This window comes from Sus scrofa, chromosome 11 (assembly GCF_054392235.1).
Source record: "Sus scrofa isolate SSC_HxYL_T2T_F1_AM1 chromosome 11, Sscrofa_HxYL_maternal_Yorkshire_Landrace_v2.0, whole genome shotgun sequence".
In the NCBI taxonomy this organism is placed as follows: Eukaryota; Metazoa; Chordata; class Mammalia; order Artiodactyla; family Suidae; genus Sus; species Sus scrofa.
In genome coordinates this window covers 18,596,917-18,616,454 of record NC_139393.1, presented here as the reverse complement: position 1 = coordinate 18,616,454, position 19,538 = coordinate 18,596,917, and the positions used below count along the sequence as shown (strand labels likewise).

At 46.5% G+C, this 19,538-nt stretch overlaps 1 protein-coding gene across 1 annotated transcript in view; it reads right to left on the bottom strand.

Annotated features, from left to right (window-relative positions):
* Positions 1–16,198, bottom strand: part of EBPL (EBP like) — a 32,705-nt gene extending 16,507 nt beyond the window's left edge. Inside the window, exon 1 of the mRNA XM_003130959.6 lies at positions 15,958–16,198. Within this exon, the coding sequence (XP_003131007.1) occupies positions 15,958–16,128 (171 nt within the window). The 5' untranslated portion in view covers positions 16,129–16,198. The remainder of the gene's footprint in view (positions 1–15,957) is intronic.
* Between the last annotated feature and the right edge of the window lie 3,340 nt (positions 16,199–19,538).

Here is a 19,538-nt window from a genome sequence, read left to right as displayed (position 1 = left end):
CCTTTACCTCTTGGAGTTTCAATTCCCTAATCAAGAAAAGGAATCAGTCTTCTCAACAGATGTCTATGAAAGAATAACGGAATGAATGAAAGACGAAGGCCCAGAATTAGACCAGGTCTACTTCTCTGCCTTTTCAGAGTGTGTCTGACTGCCTGGAAGCCTTGATCGCAGGACCTGGTCCACTGCCCTCCCTGCTGAGTCCACGAGCAGCGGCCTGGGGGCAGCGCCTGTCAGCGGAGGGTCAGGTGTGGGGGGGGGGGTGCCCGGGAGGACCGTGGGGTCAGCGCCTGTTTAAGCCCCAGGCTTTCCGGCGAGAATGCGCTGTGAGGACACCTGCCAACGCCCATCCACCACCGGAAGGCCAGGCTCACAGCAGCCACCAGGATGGACTCCCTGCCTGAGCGGCTGGCTGCGCCGATGCCCGCAAGAACTCCCGCGCTCTCGCGGTGACTCCTGCCCTGGCGCGAGAGGCAGGCACCTGTCCCCGAAGAGGCGCAACCTGAGGTTCTAGCGAGAGACGAGACGGACTCAGGACGTAGGGGTGAAATGCTAGCAGGTCTGGATCCCCTTCAGGATACTGGGCAACAGTAAGATAAAAAGGGACGGAGGGAGAAAAAGAAAAAGGACCGGTGAAGCAAGTACTGCAAGACTTGAACATGTCGAACCTTAACATTATTCTCTCTACGTGTGTCAATGTTTGAACTTTTTCATCGTAAAACTTCATTTAGAAAAGGCATATAGTTGTCAAACACAACGGCTGCCCTTCACGTTTCTGGACTCGTGACTCAGGACCCCGTGGTCCCAGAGACCCTCTGCCTTTGCTTCGGACACAGTCAGGAGCGCCTGGACTGCAGGCCCTGAGGCTCGGCTCTCCCAGGACGCCCTGGAGACCCCGTGCAGCCTGGGTGTGCGGGTCTGGATCAGCCTGGGTAGCCCAGCTGAGGCGAAAGCAGACAGGGCTGCAGCCCAGCAGGCAGAGCGAGCACAGCACAGAAGTATGCCGTCTGCCGTCCTTTCTCCCCGCAGATGCTCTTTATTTTATTTTTGTCTTTTTTAGGGCCGCTCCCAGGGCATATGGAGGTTCCCAGGCTAGGGGTCTAATCCGAGCTGCAGCTGCCGGCCTACACCACAGCTCATCACAATGCTGGATCCTTAACCCACTGAGCAAAGCCAGGGACTGAACCCACAACCTCATGGTTCCTAGTTGGATTCGCTTCCACTGCACCACTACGGTTACCCCCCTTGCAGATGCTCTTTAATATGTGCTTGGACAGCACTGCTGTGAGCCCCCAGGTTACTCAAACCTCGATAAACTTTAGGGCAAACCTGCTCACTTTTGCAGGTTCTTCTGCCAGCACCACAGTGCCCCTCCCCCCACTGTCCCCACGAGGACACTTGCATAAAAAGATTGAAAAGAAAGGAGAGAGCCAACAGTTATGACAAAAAAAGAAAGGAAAAAAGCTCTCATTATTCATACTCCTTTTCCAAATTACCTCTGCCTTCCTCGTGAATGACCAGCCATCAAAATGTCAGCCGTGGTGTCCTCCTGGCTCTGGGTGACAGGCTGAGCAAACTCTCTCTTCTTGCCTAGTGAAGTCTGCAGAGAAGCTGCACGGTGGGCTTTTGTTCCCCTGAATAAAGGCTCTCTTCCTGTCACATGTCACCTGTCCTTCCCAAGTCTGTGTTCCCAACATCCATGGCATGCTAACTTGCCATCCAATTTTTCTTCACTTTTCTGACATTCCTTCTGGTGATGTACCTTTGCTATTTTAACTATTAAAAATTACAAAAGGGATATGTCCTGAAAGTTAAAAAAAAAAAACTATACATAATCCAGCCATCCCACCTCAGGAAATATATCTGGACAAAACTATTAATTCAAAAAGATACATGTACCCCTATGTTTATAGCAGCGCTATTCACAATAGCCAATACATAAAAAACAACCTAAATGTTCATCAACAGATGAATAGATAAAAATGGGGTACATATATACAATGGAATACTACTCAGCCATAAGAAGAATGAAATAATGCTATTTGCAGGAAGAGGGATGCAACTAGAGATTATCATACTAAGTGAAAAAAGAAAGAGAAAGGCAAATACCATATGATATCTAATATGTGGAATCTAAAATATGGCACAAATGAACCTATCTATCAAACAGAAATAGACTCACAGACAAACTTGTGGTTGCCAAAGGGAAGGAAGGGTTTGGAATAGACTGGGAGTTTGGGTTTAGTAGATGCAAACTATTACAATTCAAATGGAAAGAACAAGATCCTACTATATAGCACAGGGAACTATAGCCAAACTCCTGGGATAGACCACGATATAAAAGAATATAAAAAAGAATATATATATATATGTATTACTGAGTCACTCTGATGTACAGCAGGAACTGAAACAACACTGTAAGTCAACTATAGTGTAATTTTCAAAATTTGTCTAAAAAGCTATACAGTGAAAGGTAAAAGTCTCTGTCTCTCCTGATCCCCCAATCTCAGCCCCCAGAGATACCACTATTGAGTTCCATAGTAGCCTTAAGATATTTTTCATGTATATGTTATCATGTAGCTATAAATGTTTAAAATACTTTGTCCCTGCCATTAGTTTTTCTACTATTAACCTAGAGGGTGATGAGGAAAAAATTCCACAATGATTATTTACTTAAAAAAATTTTAAAGTTCTGTGTACTAGGAATTTCGGTTTTAAAAAACATAGGAAAGTTCTGGAGTTCCCGTCGTGGCTCAGCAGAAACGAATCTGACTAGCATCCATGAGGACGCAGGTCCGATCCCTGGCTTCGCTCTGTGGGTTAAGGATCTGGCGTTGCTGTGAGCTGTGGTGTAGGTTGCAGATGTGGCTCAGATCTGGTGCTGCTGTGGCTGTGGCTTAGGCCAGTGGCTATAGCTGCGACCGGACCCCTACCCTGGGAACCTCCATATGTCGTGGGTGTGGCCCTAAAAAGAGACAAAAAAATAATAAAAACACAGGAACGTTCTTATTAGATGTTATAAAATGTGACTGAACTATACCTATGTCATCAAGTTGCCAACAAAATCAACTTAAAAGCTAAATTGTATCATGGCCAATAAATTAAATAACAAAGACCAGTCTCATTCTTCACTTAAGGTGTTCTGGACATGTAATTTTAACAAGGTGCTGTACAGACTTTAGACTGCTATAAGTCAAAGCTCAGATTAAGAAAAAAATGCTTGAGCTGGGCAAGCTTTTGCTCTCTGTAATTCAATGACCATTTTGCAGAGAATGCCCAGTTTGCTCATTTCTCCATTCAAGAAAAACTGAGCAGCAAAAAAGGCTTTATAGAAATAAAAAAGAACATACATTTTCTTTTTTGTACTTTGTGTTTGTACTGTGAAGGCTGAATTTGTATGTAAATGTATTGCAAGGTTGGTTTTTTTTGTGTGTTTTTTTAAAGTGTTTGAATGAAGAGGCAGAATAAACACTGCAACATTCATTAAGGAGTGGGAGAATAAAGCAGAGTAAAACTAGAAGCAGTTCGTAAATCCTGTCAAAATTTATTAGCATTTTCTGATCTGACCCACAAAATCTCAGCCTAATCAGACTTGATATTTCCATGTCCTGGCAACAACATACACCATTGTTTCTAGAAGGGTCAGCTGCTTCAGCTTCCTATGGCTCCTAGGTGATACGGCTTTAGTGACTTCATAAACGTATGCTGCACAGCTGTCACCCACTTAATGAGATGACAACTTCCATTTGATGGAACCTGCCCCGGCAGATGGGCTCTGGCCCAAGAGGAATAACGGACCATGCTGGCCCTTTCAGAACTTTGGGTATCAAACAGCCACAAAATTCGATTGTTCCTACAACCTGGCAGTTTAGTGTTTGATTTGAGGACTTCAAAAACATTTCCCCCCTTTTAAGAATCTACTCTTCTCTGCCAAGACAGGTGTTACTGCTCAGATTAGAGATCCGAAACCCCCCAAGGCTCATCGTAACTGGACATGTATATCATGATATGACATGCGGCAGGGGTGGGGGGGGGATGAAAACTAAAGGTAATCCAAGTAAGGAGTAAGGCAAGGAGGGGTCAAAAGGGACAGAGGAAGAATGAACATGCCCTCAACTCTGCTGAGCGTCAGGCACTGCGCCCGGGGTCCACATCCTTGTTATTCAGCTGCGGTCCACGAACCACAGCATGGGCACCGCCTGGGAGCTTGTGAAAAATGCAAAATCTTGGCCTCTACCCCGGACCTAGGGCATCAGAATCTGCATTGTAATAAGATCCCCAGGCGATTTCTGTGCACAGTCCAGATTGACAAGCACTGCCCTAAATTAGAGATTTATTCCTCGTAACAACCATTTGAGGAAAACATCATTCCCATACTTTACGACACGGCCCCACATTCCTGCTGAAATCCTACTTCCGAAAGATGACAGTGTTGGGAGGTGCTTAAGCCTGGAGGGTGGAGCCAGTGTGAAAGGGATCCGTACCTTATAAATGAGGCTCCTGCAAGAGCCCCCCGTCTCCACCAAGGTGTCAGCCACAAACCAGGGGGCAGGGCCTCACCTGACTGTGCGGACACCCTGATCTCAGACGTCCAGGCTCCAGAACTGTGAGATTTAAATTTCTGTCGTTTCTAAGTGACCCCTTCTGTGGCATTTTGTTACAGCAGCCTGAAGGGACCAAGACAACAAGGAACTGAGACAGAAGACGTGTCCTTCCTTCCCGCCCCTCCGCATCCGGGAGGGAGTCTCCGCAGGGAAAGGGGCGCTGCCCAAGCTTCCCCAGGTGGGAAATGGCAGAGCCAGCTGCAAGAGCGCATCTGTCGGACCCCGAAGCCCATACTCCTGCCACCTTCCCCCTCTGCCGCGGCCTCCTGACTATCGGTCAGAACTCTTCTGTCGGAGCACTGAGTAACCAGCACTGCCCTGGAAAGGCAGCCGGGGCATGTGTGGGGGTGACTGACAGGACGGAAGAGCCCCAGGAGGGAGTTCCTGTCGGGGCTCAGCAGAAAGGAATCTGACTAGTATCCATGAGGTTCGATCCCTGGCCTCGCTCAGTGGGTTAAGGATCCAGCTCTGCCGTGAGCCGAGGTGTAGGTCACAGACGTGGCTTGGATCCCGCACTGCTGTGGCTGTGGTGTAGGCCGGCAGCTACAGCTCCAGTTCAATCCCTAGCCCTGGGAACTTCCATGTGCTATGGGTGCAGCCCTAAAAAGACAACAAATAAAAATAAAAAATGAATGAAGTTCATCTGGAAGGATAAGGGTTCACTTTATCAGCTCTTATGAAGGCATTATCAAGCTATAATAATAAGAAACAGTGTGGAGAGAATCGAAACCAAAAGATTCATAAGGTAAAACTAGGTTAAAAGATCCCCAAACATATCTACGCATACGAAAGATTTCAGCATACGATAAAAATGGAATTTCAAGCGGAGAAAAAATGAATTATTCAACAAATAAAGACGAAATACTTTCTTGCCTCCCCTGCCAAAAAATGCATAAAAAAAATTTGTAACTGCTATTATTTGCACTAAGATAAGAATATCTCTTGCAGATCAACAAGGAAAAGATGAACGGTCCCACAGAAAAAGAGGCTCTAAGAGGTGGACCTAGCAGCCCAGCCCAGGTTCCTGTCTCAACGCCTGGTACAGAAGAGCAGAGCCGCCCTCCAGCAAGAAAACGTGACGCTCAGTCACTGAGGGCATCCGCTAGGAGGAGGATGGAGCAAAGACTGGATGTTCCTTTTTCCTGGGAATCATATAAGCCTCCTGGGTTTTATGAGACTTTATAAATGAGAGAAGACCCCCTAGTAACTGAGGTTGAATATAGTTCTCACTCCTGGGCAGGTTAAGAGCATTCCAATCCAATTTATTTTCATTTTTTCAGCTTTATTAAGGTATAATTGACACATAAAATTGTAAGATATTTAAACTGTATAATTTATATACATTGTAAAAGGCTTCCCATAGCGAATTAAAACACCCATCACTTCACAAATATACCTTTTTAATTTTTTTTTAACCTATATATATATATTTTTTTTTGGTCTTTTTGCTATTTCTTGGGCCGCTCCCACAGCATATGGAGGTTCCCAGGCTAGGGGTCGAATCGGAACTGCAGCCGATTCGCGTCTGCAACCTACACCACAGCTCACGGCAACGCCAGATCATTAACCCACTGAGCAAGGGCAGGGACCGAACCCGCAACCTCATGGTTCCTAGTTGGATTTGTTAACCACTGCACCACGACGGGAACTCCTAATTTTTTTTTTTTTTTAATGTTTACTGTGGACATGATTTTATTCCTATGGGCCTCTTTTCTAAATTTTTTATCTTACTTTTTTTTTTGTCTTTTCAGGGCTGTACCTGAAGCATGTGGGGGTTCCCAGGCTAGAGGTTGAATGGGAGCTGTAGCCGCTGGCCTACACCAGAGCCACAGCAATGCCAGATCTGAGCTGCATCTGCGACCTACACCACAGCTCATGGCAATGCCAGATCCTTAACCCACTGAGCAAGGGCAGGGACTGAACCCACAACCTCATGGTTCCTAGTCCGATTCGTTAACCACTGCGCCACAACGGGAACTCGTTAAATTTTTGATAAAAAAGAGAACTATTTCTCATATGACACATTTGTGGTGGAAAAACTTATCTCCTTACACATACCTTTTTTTTTTTTTTTTTTAGGGCCACACCCACAGCATGTGGAGGTTCCCAGGTTAGGGGTCTAATTGGAGCTGCAGCTGCCGGCCTACGCCAGAGCCACAGCAACACTAGATTCGTAACCCACTGAGCAAGGCCAGGGATCAAACCTGCAACCTCATGGTTCCTAGTCGGATTCGTTAACCACTGAGCCACGACGGGAACTCCTCCCTACACATACTTTTTAAACCCAAATTTCAGTTTTAGAAATTTGTCATACAGAAGTGAAGACATCTATTCATGGATGTTGATTGTAGTTTTTGGTTTATTTTTAGTAGCATAAACTCCCAAGAAATCCCATAAAGCTGGAGATTGTGTGGTTGATTCAATTGTTGCATATTCGTGCTATGAGATAGAAGAAAAAGGATATTTTGACCCAGGTCCCCCAGAAAGTATTATACTATGTTCTACTGCTTTTATGGGTATTGCCATCCCAAGGAGGCAGAAGAGGAGTATGAATCAGATTGAGGCAGCAGTACCGGCTTTAGGAACACTGCTTAGGAACAAGCTAACTGATTTTTTACAAATTTTGGCTGTGCCTGCAGCACGTGAAAGTTCCCAGGCCAGGGATCAAACCCACACCCCAGCAGTGACAATGCTGGATCCTTAACCCACTGAGCCACCAGGGCACTCCTTGATGTTTCAGTCTTAAATTTTTCCATAGTTTCTATGAACTACCACCTCTCTGGGGAGTCGACCTTAGGGGTGGAGGGAAGAAGAATTTATCCTGTGGCTCTGAAGCACCCCCATCAGAAGTGCATCCTGTGGGCAGGTGTGTGGGAGCTGAGTGGGTAGGATGCCTGGGGCAGGAGGTAGGGGCAGGTGCTGGCTGGTTGGGGCCCAATGAAGCTGGAGGTGGTCACTACCATGGTGGCAGCCGCAGAGCATATTGTCAAGGGTCAGATGAGGCCAAGAAGACCTGAAGGGATGCAAAAGAGGCATCTGATACAATACTGGATGAGTGTGAGAAGGCTGCTGATGGGAATAAAAATGGGTGCCCTCTTTCTGGAATCTTTAAAAACGGGCTTCCCTTAGAACTAGAAATTCTACTTTCAGGATTCTTCCTGGGTAAGTACCTAAGGCCACTGCATGAAAATGCACATAGAACATTCTAATGGCCAGCAATGGGAAGAGTCCGTAAGTCAACAATTAGGGACTAGGAAATAGAGTGAAAGTATGATGGACTCCTATGCAGTTATTTAACTATTATGAGGTAGTTCAACAGACGGACATGGATGCTCACTGAACAGCGTTAAATGAAAAAGACAACAAAGAATGAATAATATGACTCCACTTTTTGTAAAAAGAATTCTGAAAAATAGTTACCTGTCTATTTTCTTTTCCTTTGGCTGCACCTGCGGTATACGAAAGTTCTCAGGCCAGGGACTGAATCCCAGCCACAGCTGTGACCTATGCCACAGATGTGGCAATCCTGGATCCTTAATGCATTGTATGGAGTGGGACTGGCACGGGGATTGAACCTGTGCCTCAGCAGCAACCAGGGCCACTGCAGAGATAATGTCAGATCCTTAACTCACTGTGCCACAGTGGGAATTCCTTGGATCTATATTTTCATGTAAATTCTGAAAGAGTATTCCTAAGACTATGAACAATAACTATCTCTGGGTAATTTTATCTTTTCTTCCTTTCAGATATATAAATGTTATGTTTCGCAATGACTGTGGGAGTACACAATTTAAACAAATTCTGCGTTAAAAGACTATCTTGACATAGAAAAAGAACTGACATTTTATATATCTGAACAATTTGAGACCTAAAATGTAAATGACTACTATAAATAAAAGGACAGAATCATTCTTCCATTCATTTGCTATTAACCAATACTCCAGAAGAGCGCCTACAAACCAGGCACCATGCCAGGTACTGGAGACAAAGAGACACAAAATAGTTACAAATTGTGTTTCATGATATAAAGGAAAAAATATATTTCCTTTAGAATGCCTTTTCCATTTCAAAGAAAATAAATTTTAGTTGCATTAAAAATTTTTGAAGTATTTATATACTTTCCCCTTATACAAAACTTTAAGTCAATTACAACAAAAAAATTCAATTAAATGGTAAAATACATACATAAGAATTTGGATCCGGGGACAAGAATGTCCACATACAGTCTTTTGTTATTACAGAGCGTAATGGGGTTCTGAGCTTCCAAGCAGCCAAAGTGAAAAGGAGAAACGTTTATATTGTTCTTGCTGCCAGAGAGAAATAGACAGACTAACTTAGTTTTTCCTGGCACTTATCTGCAGAAGAAATTTCTCATATAGGCTTCACATTAAGAGCGACATTAGTAACGTCTTCTCCATATGAAACAATAAGAGAAAAACTCTGCTATTCCCTAAGCTCTGGGAGGACAGGGGCCATTTATTTTGTGTCTAGCACAGCAAGACACAAATACCCAAGGAGGCACTCACATTTTGTGCAAATGAGGAACAAGAGAAATATAACATTCTGAGATGTGGCTACATAGACAGTCCCCTCTACGTCTAGGTAACATCCTTCTTCCGATGTTAGAAGACAGACTGAAGTTTGTCTGCGGAAATACAAGGGCTGTTTACCCCACACCCTCAATAATGGACAGGGGGTCAGGACTGTTCCTATTCTGGAGGCTTTTGATTAGGCACCATTTCTAAGTTTGTACTAAGCTTCTCTAGAGAAAGAGAATCAGTGGGAGATGACATCCATATCCATGTGTATACAGAGGTCTGTTCATCTGTCTAAAGAGACTGACCCGGCTTATGCAATTATGAAGGCAGACAAGACCTATGAGTCAGCAAACTGGAGACTCAAGAAAGCTAACAGAGTTCTAATCCAAGTCCGGAGAACCCACGGTGTCCGTCTAGGCTGAAGGCTGGCAGCCGAAGACCCAGGAAAAGCCGCTGTTTCAGTTCAGGTCTGAACGTGGACAAAAGCCAGTGTCGCAGGTTGAAGGTGGTCACGAAGGAGGAATTCGCACTGATGTGATGGAAGGCCGGGCTTCCCAATGTAGGATGAGGCCTCCCCACAGCAGGGAGGGCGCCCTGCTTTACTCTACCACCCGGAACACTCACCTCATCCAAACACACCCTCGCAGAAACACCAAGGATCGTGCTTGTCCGGGCACCACGGCCCAGGCAAGCTGACACGTGACATTAACCATCACATCGCTCTCCCACTAACACAGTTAAAACAACTGCGAGCCACCGCGCCTACCACACAGCACGACGGCCAAGTCGTTTCCCAGAGAGGGTACCTGTCTTAGAGCCAAAGTGGAGCCAAACTGACCAAGATGACGTTGCCAGAACAGGAAGGAAAACATGAGACAGCCACGGACGGTGAGTTAAAAAGCACCTTCAGACCTAAGGATAAAGTAGGAGGTGGAAGACATTTTTAGAAAGTCCCAGAATGGGAGTTCCTGTTGTGGCGCAGTGGTTAACGAATCCAACTAGGAACCATGAGGCTGCGGGTTCGATCCCCAGCCTTGCTCAGTGGGTTAAGGATCCGGCGTTGCTGTGAGCTGTGGTGTAGGTTGCAGATGTGGCTCGGATCCCGTGTTGCTGTGGCTGTGGTGTAGGCCAGTGGCTACAACTCCGATTTGACCCCTAGCCTGGGAACCTCCATATGCCGTAGGAGCAGCCCTAGAAAAGACCAAAAAAAAAAAGTCCCAGGATGGGAGGCTGAACCGATGGCGATGTGACTGAGAAAAGGGTAATGTCCCAAATCCCAAATTGATAGGGCCTCACGCAGTCCCCGAGCTTCAGGATTTCTTCAAGATCACCCATGGATGTTAAAGCAGAAGGAAAGGAGAGACCACCGAGGCCTGGGTTTTCCATGACACCTGCTTCTCACACCAAACACCAGCCTGAGTCGTTTCCGGGGATGGAAGTGGGGGAGTGGCTAGTCGAGGGGTTGGAGCAGAAAACAAATGGTGGATTCAGGCCCAGGTGGCTCTCGGGAGGCCACTTGGCCACGTGCTGCCAACACAGGGCTCTGCACTTCCCCTCCCTTGACTGGGCTCTTGCTCAAGGGCGCTCAGACCTTCCCAACTCACCCAGAACTCAACGTCCCTCGCCTGCCCCTGCCATGTCTTCTAAGCCTTCCTCTGTCAACAGAGAACTAAGGACATTGCTCATCACCCAGTTCCATAAGGATCAGGTCGGCAGCCACTGCAGTCGCTGATGGACAGGGGACCCTGCGAGGAATTCGGGACAAAAAACAGGAAGAGAGGAGTTCCCGCTGTGGCGAAACGGGATCAGCAGCAGTGCTTTGGGCGTGCTGGGATGCAGGTTTGATCCCCGGTCCAGCACAGTGGGTTAAGGATCCAGCATTGCGGCAGACTGCGAGTGTAGCTCAGATCTAATTCCTGGCCCAGGAACTTCATACGTCTCAGGGCAGCCCAAGAAGAAGAAAACAAAACAAAACAAAAAACAGGAAGAGACACTAAGCTTTAGAAAAACAGAATCCATAGATAGCTAGATGTATATTTTAGGAAGAGTTTTAATGAGCCCGGATTCTGGCATCTTCCCACACAAGGAAAAGCACTGAAATCATTAACTTGGATGCCTGTCCCCTGTGACTAGCAGTGAGCTTTCCCGGAGGTGAGTGCTTGATGACACGAATTCCCAGCCAAAGATCATCATAAGCTGCTTTCTCCCTACCCCTTGGGAGGAGTTTCCTCAGAGCGTCCGAGAGTTTGTCCCCTGACCACAGTCCTCAGGAAGGTGGCGAATAAAATTTCAACTCACAACCCTCACGCTCTATGTTGTTAAGTCAGCATCTTCCAACACTCTCCCTCCTCCCACCCAGGACATCTCCTGAGGATCTTGCACCTGCCACCCCACATCTTCTCTATCCCATCTGCTAAGCCCTTGCCTTTGGCTCTGGGCGCCTTTATTCAGGCAGTACCACTTCACCATCGACTTCCTGATGCTTGGTCCCAGAGGCCCTGAATCAGCCCTCAGCCCTCCACTTTTTTTTTTTTTTTTAATTTTAAATTTTTTTTTTTTTAATGGTACTGCATTAATCGTGATCTTGAAATTTCCTTCCTTGGGTCCCAGGATCCAGCACTATCCTGTCCTTGATCTTGTCCAGTTTCTCCCCTTCCTGGACCTTCCTCTTCCCGGTTGTTCAATGCAGATGTGTTGAAAGATTCTGCTGTCACCTCAGCCTCTTTACCTGTCTGTTCTTACTCACAAGTCACCTGTCCCCAGGGCTTCCTGCTGTGTCCTCCAAGGCGGTAAAGAACTTCCAGCTCTCTACTCTGCCCTGACTCTGTCTCTCCAAAGCGTCTTACACTTTCAATTGCGCCCTGGCCATTTCCCGTCAACTACACCCCAGAACCCCAGATTCACGGTTCTAAAAATCCGACTTTCCTGTCTTTGTTAATATTATCAGCAGGACCCCTGTTGGCCAGATTCTAAACCCCAAGATCACCTCCATGCCCAGTGCGTCAATGGTCGCTCTGACTTGACAAGATTCTCTCTCCTACTGAGCTTCCCTCCCCGTGTTCATTTCTCTCACCACTTTAGCTCAGGTCTTTCTTCTCACTCCTGATTTACTGCAACTGCTTTTAGCTGATCGTCTCTCCCCTGAACTACCCTTTCCCATCCACCCTGCATTGTGTTGGGAGACGAATTCTCCAAGAACACCACCTATTCCTGCACTGTCTGAGCAAAGGCATTTACACGATTGAAGAATGTTTACGTAAGCAGACGGTCCAGGGTAGTACAGCTTAGAGACCTCATCCTCCTGAGATGTTTCAGGGCAGTGAAGATAAAGACCTTTCCTCCTCTTCTTCAGAGAAAGTCTGTCACCATTCCTGAGGAAAGAGAAGGTCTCTCTCCACAGAGAAGTATGAGCAGGTCACCAGCAGCTCCATATAAGAGGGGGACCTAGTTTGGGGGCTCCTCTCCGGTAATGCACCCCCATCATGTGCAAGTACCATGTGGCCCTCTCTGTGTGGCCGTGTGGGGCTTGGGGGATTAAGCAGGCTAACTTGTATCACTTGCCAAATCTCAGACCTCTCACAGTTTGACTTAACACACCACCACCAAATTACCTTTCGAAAGATCTGCTTTGGCCACGCTACTTCCTTTAGTGAAACCCTTGAATGGCCTTCTACTACAGGATAAAACTCAAGCTCTTCCCTGCCATCCAAGATCCCTTTCGAGCCTGTCCTCTCACTTTACACACAAGGGACATAAGCACTTGAGGATGTTGGTATCCCCACAGGGCCTGGAAGCAATCCTCCACTGATACGGAGAGAGGGCTGTAGGATCAAGAGAGAGAACGAAAGCAAAGCGTTGGCCTGTAGATGTTTATCAGCTGGATACGTGCACATACCAGATGCCGCCGGAATCTTACCCTATGTAAACCTTGTGCTGAAATCCATGTGGACTTCAAGATGTTTCCCCAGCATGGACACACACGTCCTGCTTCCAGGCTCTGGCCAGGCCTAGAGAGCCATACTTAGATAGTAGATGAGGGAAAAATCCATGAAGCACCAGTGCATGAAACACCCAGAGCAACTTCTGACAAATGGTGAGCCAAGCCACTGATTTCCTCGCCATGTCACTGGGGCACCTACCCAATGGGAAACCAGCCAGCCCTTCAACCCTGGCCATAACCAACAGAACTGAAGGTCGGTGCTGCTGCCCCAGGTAATTACACTCTGGTTGGACATTAGGGAGCCGCACTACCTCGGGAATGCTTGGCTTGAAACCCTGTCCAACAGGAGAGCTCCGCTTTTGATGGTGGCCAACAGACCCGAATAGCTCCTCTTTGAGAAGTAAAGTCAAAAAGGGTGAGGAGAGGCAGCTCAGGTTCTAGTGGGAACAAGTGAATTGTGGTTTTAGTTTTCCTTGAGGCTTTACATTCCAGTCTTAGCCTGTGCTACATTTTGGGGTATTCTTAACGACCAACTCCCAATTATTCCAAATATGGACATGCATTTGTCTTGCAGGCTTCAACCACTTAATTCAAGTGTCCTCCTCACCAGTCTCTAAGATATGGGTATAAAGATGCTGGCTGAAGCACTGGGTGTAAACAGCAAATTTAACCAGCCTGCCCATATTAATAGGCGTATTTTTATTTATCATAGTTCATCAATTACAAGTTACATGCCAACTTCCAAATGTGAAATATCCATAAAATAACCCACAGTGGATAGGTCACTGACTGTTCTAATATGTGAAAAAATGTGCATTTTAGAATTAAAGAACTAAGGTATGGTACTGTTATTTTTTGTTTTTTAGGGCTGCACCTGTGGCACATGGAGGTTCCCAGGCTAGAGGTCCAATCAGAGCTATAGCTGCAGCTGCCAGCCTACACCAGAGCCACAGCAATGCAGGATCTGAGCCGTGTCTGAGACCTACACCACAGCTCAGGCCAACGCCAGATCCTTAACCCACTGAGCGAGGCCAGCTGCGCCACAACGGCAACTCCTGGTAGGGTACCTTTAACTAGTGGGCTGTTCTACAACTGGGTCAAGTAAATGGCACAAGGTGGGGCTGTGGGGGAGGGGAAGGGAGGCATTTCCTCCAGAACCAGGAAAGCGGAGGGGGAGAAATGATTCCGCAGGAGGCTGCCTTTCAAGGTGCCACAAATGGAGATGTGTGTGGTGCTACCTGCCACAGTCTGTGCTTAAAAAGTAGACTTAATTTTAAACCAGGCGATGCTCATAGGGGTTTATTTACCTTTTAGTGTTTTTATACCATTTTTGTGTATCTAAAATCTTATACACCTTTCTTTACGTGGACCTAGCAACCTGTTTTATTGGCCACTTACTGTTCAAAGACAGCTTAAACATCAATTCTGTAAGTAAAGGCGTTCGGGGAAATATTTACTGTCTATTACCTCCCCAAGGTGACTATTAGGAAAGAAGGAATTTCATCATTCCAGCAACAGCTGGTATGGGCAATATCCAACTGATAAACATCCACCGACCTCAACGATGATCCAAAGCTTTGCTTTCTCTTCCTTAATACTCCCGTTCTCTCTCAGTATCCCGCCAGGATGGCCTCCAGGAATGCCCCCACCCCCAGCCAGGGACACCCACATCTGCAATTGCTAAAGTCCCTTATGTAAAAATGACATTATTTGCATAGAACCTGACATTCTCCCCTATATTTTCAATCATCTCTAGCTTATTTTAATACCTAATACAATGTAAAGAGTTGTAAATACAATGTAAATGCTATGTTGTGAGTTGCCAAGCTCAGGGGTAGTGAGTTTGTCGAATTTTTTTTTTTTCCTCCTGGTATTTTCTTTCTTTTGGCGGAGCCTGCAGTAAAGTGGAAGTTCCCCGCTTGCACCATTTACCTGGCCAGGGATCACACCAAGCCACAGGAGAGACCCAGGCGCTTCAGTGACAATGCCAGACCCTCAACCTGTGTGCCACAAGGGAGCTTCCATTTCCCGGTATTTTCGATCCTTAGTTGGATGCATCTGCAGATAAGGAGGACTGACTGCATAGACTCTGGCTTCACATTAGCTACAGGTTTGCCTACTACGGAAGGTCAAATTTGCAATAAAGGTATTTCAACAGAATCACTTAAATACAACCCTCCTGGCCATTTATTAGGTGGGTTAGAGTTTTAGGGATATGTTTCCTAAAGCGTGGCATGAAATCAGGTTGCAAGGCTTTGGAGCCGGACTACAACAGATTCTGAATCACGTCAGCTGTGGGGCACTGTAAAGTCATCCAACTATGCCGGGCCTGTTTTCTCCTCTGCAAAAGGAGGACAATAAAAAGTATTGTGGGGTGTTTGTAGAGCAGAAATTTTAAACACAGTATTATGCCTGCATACAGTGCATACAGTCGTCACCCCATAAATGGCCATTACTATTAGGGCGCAGGGGTTCGGTTTTGTTACAGGCCCGGAACTCCTCTCACGTCTTTTTCCCTGCTCCCTCTGGCGCGTTCAAACCCGCACGTATCAAGTAAGCCAAGGCCTTCGCTAGCTTACAATCCGACTATCGTAACACCGTGCAGGAGTAACAATTCTCAGGGTTTTGGGTTTTTTTAACTTGCTATTGGAAGTGGCACTAGGGAAGCTCGGCTCTTTTTACGGACTCGGGACCTTGGAGAGAAGCAGCATCTCGCCGAAGGCCCCGGGCACCGCGGCCTCCAGGTGCGTCCCGGGTCTCGCCACAGGGAACGGGGCGGCCAAGTCGTCCCGGTTCTTTTCAGGAAACTCCCTGAGCACAGGGAAGGAAGTGAGCCGGCGTCCGACCGCGCGTTCCGGGCCACGGTGACGAAACTTACCAGAGCGAAGTGCACCAGGGCGTCGAAGCACAGCCAGGCGAGCGCTCCGCGGTCCGCCGCCCCCCGCCCGCGGCCCAAGCGCAGACCCAGCGCGCAGCTCACCGCCAGCAGCGCGGCGGTCAGCAGCAGCGAGCCGCCCGCCGCAGAGCCCAGCTCCCAGCCCGCGCACATGCTTCCTGCTCCGGGCGCCGACTGCGGGCATCGCGAGCAGGGAGAGCCTGGATTGGGGAGGCGGGGAGGCGCGGCGCGGCGCGGGGCGGGGCTGCTCGGCCCCGGCGAGGTGGAGGGAGGCTTCCTCTCCCGCCCTGCCTCCCAGCGAGCGTGCCGAGCCCCAAGATTTTAAGTCAGGATCTTGCTCACCATCTCGCTGAACTGCCAGGACCCAAGCAGCTCCCAGACCACGTCCAAAAGACCGGTGGTCGGCACGCATCTTTTGATGCAGTTTGATTCTTAACAAGGCTCAAAACCTTAAGCCAGAAAGTGAAGTCCAGATGTTGGAAATTTTGCTAATAGAGGGGGGAGAATTTTAGCGACAAAGGTTCTAATTAGCCCCTTGAAAATTTTGCAATTAGTACGGGCCAGTGGCGTTCTGAGCCACCCCTAGTCTGTTTAAAGCCCTCATGGCTTACTCTGATCCTATTTTTTAAAAAGCCAGAAAAGCAGCAAATGTTTGGGGGAGAGGAGCAATAGGCCACATGGGCTTGGTGCTAGATACTTCCACCTGCATTATATCATCTAGCTTCATGCCAACCCTAGGAGGTCAGTATGTGCTTTCCTATTTTATAAATGTGAAAATAGGCTCAGATCAAGTAACTTGTTTAAGGGCTCTCAGTGACGGCCAAGACTAGTGCCCATGACTGGGCGTTGTTCCTAAGGCTTTTGACCCGCACACACTGAGGTCTTAACAACCAACCCCAGTCAGCCCTCTGTATTTGCGGGTTTTGCAGCCGCGGATAGGGAGGGCCAACTGTGGGATTTGAGCCTCCAGATTTGGGTATATTTGGGGACTTCTGGAACCATCGCCTGGTGGGTACCTAGGGACGACATACTAGCTCTCCTTGAAGGCAGTGTCACTTTATCAAGATCACCATATTAACCTTTTCTAATTTGCTAGCATCTTGTTCATTTGCCTTTAACCTTCTCCCCCCCTCCCTTCCACAGGGAGACTTAGCAATGGAGAAAGGAATCAGAGTTTTAAAAAGACTGTAACCCTTATTGATCAAGCTTGTGTTGTCACCTCTGAGTAGCCAGATAAAATATAGAAAACCAAGAAAAATTTCAGATAAAAAAAGACTTAATTTAGAAGACTATTCTAATGTATCACTAGGGTACTTATGCTGAAAAAATTATTGTTTTAAAATATGGTATACACACACAATGGAGTATTATTCAGCTATAAAATGGGAGGGAATCCTGAGATGCTACACCATGGATGAAACTTGAGGACATTATGCTGCATGAAATAAACAGGTTACAAAAAGACAAATGCTGAATGATTCCTTTTATATGAGGTCATTAAAAAAGTTATATTCCTAGAGACAGAATGGTGGTTGCCAGAAGCTTAGGGAAGGGAGAAAAGGCAAGTTGTTGGTATGGTTAGAGAGTTTCAAATTTTCAAGATGAAAAAGTTCTGGAACATAGTTCCACAATAATGTGAATACACTTAAAGCTAGTGAACTGTACATTTAGAAATATTCAAGATGTGTACTTTGCACAATTAAAAATGACTTAAGACAAATATATATCACTTATATGTAGATTCTTATATAACTTCCAACAACTATACTCAATATCTTGTAATAACCTAAAATAGAAGAATGTAAAAAAAAAGTATATATTTATACATATAACTGAATCACTGCTGTACACCTTGAAACCTGCACATTGTAAATCAACTGTATTTCAATAAAAATTAAAATATGAAAAAAAACCAATATTTGACCTCAAAAAATATTTTAAAAGTGAAAAAAGGAAAGTGACTTCTGGCACTGAGAACAAGTTCAAAAACTTCCTCCCCTATTTACTCCCTATATCATTTTAAATGTAGCTGTTAACACCGTATGAAATTTATTTATACATGTATTGCCAGTCTCTTGCCACTAGAATATAAGCTCCACAAGGCCAGGGGTTGCGTCTGGCTTAGTTACTGTTGTATCCCTGGCACCTGTTACAGAGTTTGGCATATACGAGTTGCTCAATTAAATAAATGCCAGCTGAAGGAGTGGTTATAGCCAATCCTGTCTCCTGTGCGTTGGATTCTCTCCTGTAACTTAGGTAATTAATGATCACTCTTCTCTTGTATATTCAATATCTTTCTCAACTGGTTTTCCTCCATCAGTTTCACCACACCACTCTTAAGTGATTACCCTGCCTTGTTCCCCTTCAGAGTAAAACCGAAACTTAAGAACCTGATTCCATTCACTGGCTTCATATTCTGCACCTGCTCCTCAGCCCTTCCTACTGTTTCCACCCTCACTACCACAATGATACAGCTCTCACTAAAGGTGACCCCTGCATCACTACCTTACTTTACCTGACTCCTCAATAGCATCACTGGACACTAAAATCTCTTCTCCCTTCCTTTCCTTCTTTCTTTTTTATCTTTTTTTTTTTTTTTTTTTTTTTTTTTTAGGGCCGCACCCGTGGCACATGGAGGTTCCCAGGCTAGGGGTTGAGCCGGAGCTACAGCTGCCGGCCTACACCAGAGCCACAGCAACGCCAGATCTGAGCTGAACTTTGCAACCTACACCACAGCTCACGGCAACGCCAGATCCTTAACCCACTGAACAAGACCAGAGACTAAACCTGCAACCTCGTGGTTCCTAGTCGAATTCATTTCCGCTGTGCCACAACGGGAACTCCTTTTCTTTTTCTTTCTTTTTTTGGTCTTTTGTCTTTTTAGGGCTACACCCGTGGCACATGGAGGTTCCAAGCAAGGGGTCTAATTGGAGCTGTAGCTACTGGCCTACCCCAAGCCACGGCAACGTGGGATCCTTAACCCACTGAGCAAGGCCAGGGATTGAATCTTCGTCTTCATGGATGCTGGTCAGGTTCATTTCCGCTGAGCCACGACAGGAACTCCTTCCCTCCATTTTCTGCGAAGGCACACAGGGTTTCTCTCCACCTCTCTAGCCATATCTTCTGTTTCCTTTGCAAGCTCCTCCTCTCTACATGCCCACCGAATGCTGGAACTCCACAACACCTGGTTCTAAGCCCTGTTCTTACGCTCAGTGCTGGACCCAGGCAGTCTCACCCTCACGCTTAGCTTTAGTAACCACAAGACAGGCGGAGGATTCAAATCTCCAGCCCGGCCCTCTCCTCTGAGTTCCAGACCAGTATTCCCACCTGCCCCACTGGACAGTCATTTGGATGTCTCCACACAACCCAACCCAAACTCAACTCATCATCCTCCATGTCTGAGTCTGTGTTCCCCATCTTATGTTACTTCATTCATCAGTTACAGCAGCCCAGAGACACAGAAATCACTGCTACTTCTCTCTCCCCAAACTCCACATCGAAGGCATTGCCAGCTGGGTCAGTTTTAGGCCCTCTTGATCCCACCCACTTCATGAACCACGATG